At 49.6% G+C, this 5,219-nt stretch overlaps 1 protein-coding gene across 1 annotated transcript in view; it reads right to left on the bottom strand.

Moving 5' to 3' along the window:
- The window catches only part of LOC122544765 (immunoglobulin superfamily DCC subclass member 3-like), a 38,638-nt gene extending 35,404 nt beyond the window's left edge, over positions 1–3,234 (bottom strand). The window contains exon 1 of the mRNA XM_043684090.1: positions 3,219–3,234. Coding sequence (XP_043540025.1) covers positions 3,219–3,234 — 16 coding nt within the window. The remainder of the gene's footprint in view (positions 1–3,218) is intronic.
- Positions 3,235–5,219: the final 1,985 nt, after the last annotated feature.

The following is a 5,219-nucleotide window of genomic DNA, read 5'->3' on the forward strand; positions in this document are numbered from 1 at the left end:
AACCCACGCAGACACGGGGAGAATGTGCAAACTCCACACAGTCAGTCGCCTGAGTCGGGAATTGAACCCGGGTCTCTGGCGCTGTGAGGCAGCAGTGCTAACCACTGTGCCACCATGCCGCCCACAAAATCTCTGTTTGTGACAAAGATCTTCTGCCGGTCAACAACACATGATTGGTTCTTGGGTTAGCAGAACAGCTTGGGGACGGGGGTAAGATTTTGATTTGATTTAGTTTATTATTGTCACAAGTACGGAGACACAGTGAAAGGTTTTGTCTTGCATGCTATCCAGGCAAATCATACCTTACGTAAGTATGATGTGGAGGAGCCATTGTTGGACAAAGTTAAAAATCACACAACATCAGCTAATAGCCTAACAGGTTTATTCGGAAGTGCAGCTTTCTGAATACTGCTCCTTCATCAGGTAGCTAGCTACCGGACAAAATAAACCTGTTGGACTATAGCCTGGTGTCCTGTGATTTTTAACTTACATTAGTATGTCAGAGTAAGAATGCAGAATACAGTGTTACAGCTACAGAGAAGGTGCAGGGAGAGAAGGGGTCATTGTTGGTAATTCTGACAGACTTAAAATTGAGATTTAAAAGAGTAGATCGATTATAGAAGATGTGAGGAGATGATCTGTTGGAGAGAGCTCACAACGGGTTACATTAACATAGAAAAATACAGCGCAGTACAGGCCCTTTGGCCCTCGATGTTGCGCCGATCCAAGTCCACCTAACCTACACTAGCCCACTATCCTCCATATGCCTATCCAATGCCTGTTTAAATGCCCATAAAGAGGGAGAGTCCACCACTGCTACTGAAAGAAATTAAGACGCCTTCAGCAGTTCAGGAGTTTTCTGTTCCCTTCTTTAAGCCACTTTAACCTTGAACAAGACCAGTTTATCTTTCCTTCAACAATTGCTGTAAGCTGTGGTTTTGTTCGATAATGCAGAGATCTTTTATCAGTGAAGCTGCTGCTTGGTGTCATCTGGAGAAGGACGATTGGAAAACAGATTTTTATTTGATTAGCACAAGAACAAAGAGCACTGAACCGCATTCCGAGTTTGCCCCTCTGTCCAGTACACCCATGTCTTTTTCCTGCCTTTGTCTGTCTGTCAGGAAGTGTATAGAGGGGTTAGTGCTTTAATTTGCATTTTGGGAAAGCAAATCTTAGCAGAACTTATACACTTAATGGTAAGGTCCTAGGGAGTGTTGCTGAACAAAGAGACCTTGAAGTGCAGGTTCATAACTCCTTGAAAGTGGAGTTGCAGGTAGATAGGATAGTGAAGAACGCATTTGGTATGCTTTCCTTTATTGGTCAGAGTACTGAATACAGGAGTTGGGAGGTCATGTTGTGGCTGTACAGGGCATTGGTTAGGCCACTTTTGGAATATTGCATGCAATTCTGTCTCCTTCCTATCGGAAGGATGTTGTGAAACTTGAAAGGGTTCAGAAAAGACTTAAGGATGTTGCAAGGGTTGGAGGATTTGAGCTATAGGGAGAGGCTGAACAGACTGGGGCTGTTTTCCCTGGAGCATCGGAGGCTGAGAGGTAACGTTATAGAAGTTTATAAAATCATGAGGGCACGAATACGATAAATATACAAAGTCTTTTCCCTGGGGTGGGGGAGTCCAGAACTAGAAGGAGTAGGTATAGGGTGAGAGAGGAAAGAAATAAAAGAGACCTCAGGGACAACGTTTTCACACAGAGAGTGGTACATCTATGGAATGAGCTGCCAGGGGAAGTGGTGGAGGCTGGTACAATTGCAACATTTAAAGGGCATCTGGATGGGTATACGCATAGGAGGGGTTTTGAGAGATATGGGCCAGGTGCTGATAGGTGGGACTAGATTGGGTTTGGATATCCAAGTTGGACTGAAGGGTCTGTTTCTGTGCTGTATGGACAATAACTGCTGATCTAGCCAGGGTCACCTATGTCCCGTGAACAAATGATGTTATATCAATTAATTGAACGTAAATTCCATTTATTGTCAGGATGGGATTTGAACATATCTCAAAAACCTTAGTATGGATCTCTGGATTGCCAGTCCAGTGAGATTATGGTCTAACATCACCAGCTCCCCTTATTGCACTGTAACATTTTGATGTAGCACACTGACACACTCTAGCACACACCACCTCATATTGCCTAATACATTTATATTGCACTGTTACACCCACTAATGTTACACAGAATTCCTCCAGTACAGAAGGGGGCCATTCAGCCCATCAAGATTTCACTACCCCTCCAAACACTCCATCTCCATAATCCCACACTATCCATGGTTAATTCACCCAGCCTACACATCCCTAGAGATTATGGGACAATTTAGCATGGCCAACCCGCTCTAACCTGCACATCTTTGGACTCTGGGAGGAAACCGGAGTACCTGCAGGAAACCCATGGAGACACAGGGGAAAATGTGCAAACTCCACAGAGACGTCACTTGAGGCTGGAATCGAACCCAGGTCCCTATGCTGTGAGGCAGCAGTGCTAACCATCTGCAAACTTGTCAATGAGACTGGTCTGCGTTCAGATGTGCTGCTTTCTACAGTTAAACTGCCTGCTAGCTCGAACTGTGCAGACTGATTATCACTGTGGCTATCAGAGGGACAGCTGCCGAACGTGAATTGCCACTGAAGTGAGAGGTAGCAGTTTCAGGAATGTGAGAGATAAATGGCACCATGCAATCTGTCTGGCTATCAGAGTGACGCCCAACTGCTGGTGCTGCGAAATGGAGCTAAGGTTGACTCTGATGATTTGTGCTGAATAGGACCTGGGTGCTCTTGAACTCTCTGCCTGTCCCTTTGTATGGGCTGACAGGTTGTGAATGCAATCCTGAACTCCTGCTGCTCTGAGGCTCCTTCCAATGGCTCAGCTTCTCGAAATAATTCAATTAACGTCTTAAAAGACATTTGGCTCTCTTTGGAGAAATGGATGATGTTGAAGGAAGGGGCGTTCAGGGATCACCCAACTCCCAAGAGTCTCGGTCTGGCCAATGGTACAAACAGTCACAGGAACAAAGTGAATTCACACTAACAACCTGTGGGGGAAGGGCTTCCAGCCTGACTGCCTCCTGCAGCAATTGCCTGCACAGTCCCATCCGTATAAATATAATACAACATTTAATTGGCACTCATCTAGATTTAGACGAGTCACTTCGATCGTTCTGGCTCAGCTGGCATAGAGCTCCAACTTTTCAAACATGGATCTCACCGGGATACGGCTCCATGCGCACACTGACTCTCACCAGGGAATGCCCCCCCCCACACACTCTGACTCTCACCAGGGAATGGGGCGCACACACACTGACTCTCACTGGGTTACGGCTCCACACACACACACAATGACTCTCACCAGGGAATGGGGTCCACACACACACTGACTCTCACCAGGGAATGGGGCGCACACACACACTGACTCTCACTGGGTTACGGCTCCACACACACACACAATGACTCTCACTGGGGAATGGGGTCCACACACACACTGACTCTCACCAGGGAATGGGGCCCACACACACACTGACTCTCACCAGGGAATGGGTCCCACATACACTGCCTCTCACTGGGATATGGCTCCACACACACACACTGACTCTCACCAGGGCATGGGGCCCACACACACACTGACTCTCACCAGGAATGGGTCCCACACACACATTGACTCTCACCAGGAAATGGGTCCCACACACACACCGACTCTCACCAGGGAATGGGGCGCACACACACACTGACTCTCACTGGGTTACGGCTCCACACACACACACTGACTCTCACTGGGGAATGGGTCCCACACACACACACACTGACTGTCACCAGGGAATGGGGCCCACACACACACTGACTATCACCAGGGAATGGGTCCCACACACACTGCCTCTCACTGGGTTATGGCTCCACACACACACACTGACTCTCACCAGGGAATGGGGCCCACACACACACAATGACTCTCACCAGGGAATGGGTCCCACACACACACACTGACTCTCACCAGGAATAGGTTCCCCTGACACACACTGACTCTCACCAGGGAATGGGTCCCACACGCACACACTGACTCTCACCAGGGAATGGGGCCCACACACACACTGACTCTCACCAGGGAATGGGGTCCACACACACACACTGACTCTCACCAGGGAATGGGTCCCACACACACACACACACACACACTGACTCTCACCAGGGAATGGGGCCCACACACACACTGACTCTCACCAGGGAATGGGTCCCCCACACACACACTGACTCTCACTGGGGAATGGGTCCCACACACACACTGACTCTCACTGGGGAATGGGTCCCACACACACACACTGACTCTCACCAGGGAATGGGTCCCCCACACACACACTGACTCTCACTGGGGAATGGGTCCCACACACACATTGACTCTCACCAGGGAATGGGGCCCACACACACTGACTCTCACCAGGGAATAGGTCCCACACACACAGACTCTCACCAGGGAATAGGTCCCACACACACACTGACTCTCACTGGGTTACGGCTACACACACACACTGACTTTCACTGGGGAATGGGTCCCATACACACACTGACTCTCACTGGGGAATGGGTCACACACACACACACACACTGACACTCACCGGGGTACTGGGTCCCACACACACATACTGACTCTCACTGGGGTATGGGGTCCCACACACACATACTGACTCTCACTGCGGTACAGGGTCGCACACACATACTGACTCTCACTGGGATACAGGGTCCCACACATGCACACTGACTCTCACTGAGGTACAGGGCCCCACACACACACTGGCTCTTACTGAGGTATAGGGTCCCACACACACACATTGACCCACACTGGGGTCTCACACACACACTGACCCTCACTGGGGTACAGCATCCCACAAACACACACACACAAGCACACACTGTCTCTCACTGGGGTACGGATCCCACACACACACACACAGACACTGACTCTCTCTGGGGTATAGGATCCAACACACACTGACTCTCACTGGGATACAGGGTCCCACAAACACACACAAACTAGCACACACTGACTCTCACTGGGGTACAGGGTCCCACACACACACTGGCTCTTACTGAGGTACAGGGTCACACACACACCGACTCTCACTGGGGTACAGGGTCCCACACATACACACACACACTGACTCTCACTGGGGTACAGGGTCCGACACACACTGACTCACTGGGGTACGGATCCCACACA

Source organism: Chiloscyllium plagiosum, chromosome 51 (assembly GCF_004010195.1).
Source record: "Chiloscyllium plagiosum isolate BGI_BamShark_2017 chromosome 51, ASM401019v2, whole genome shotgun sequence".
In the NCBI taxonomy this organism is placed as follows: domain Eukaryota; kingdom Metazoa; phylum Chordata; class Chondrichthyes; order Orectolobiformes; family Hemiscylliidae; genus Chiloscyllium; species Chiloscyllium plagiosum.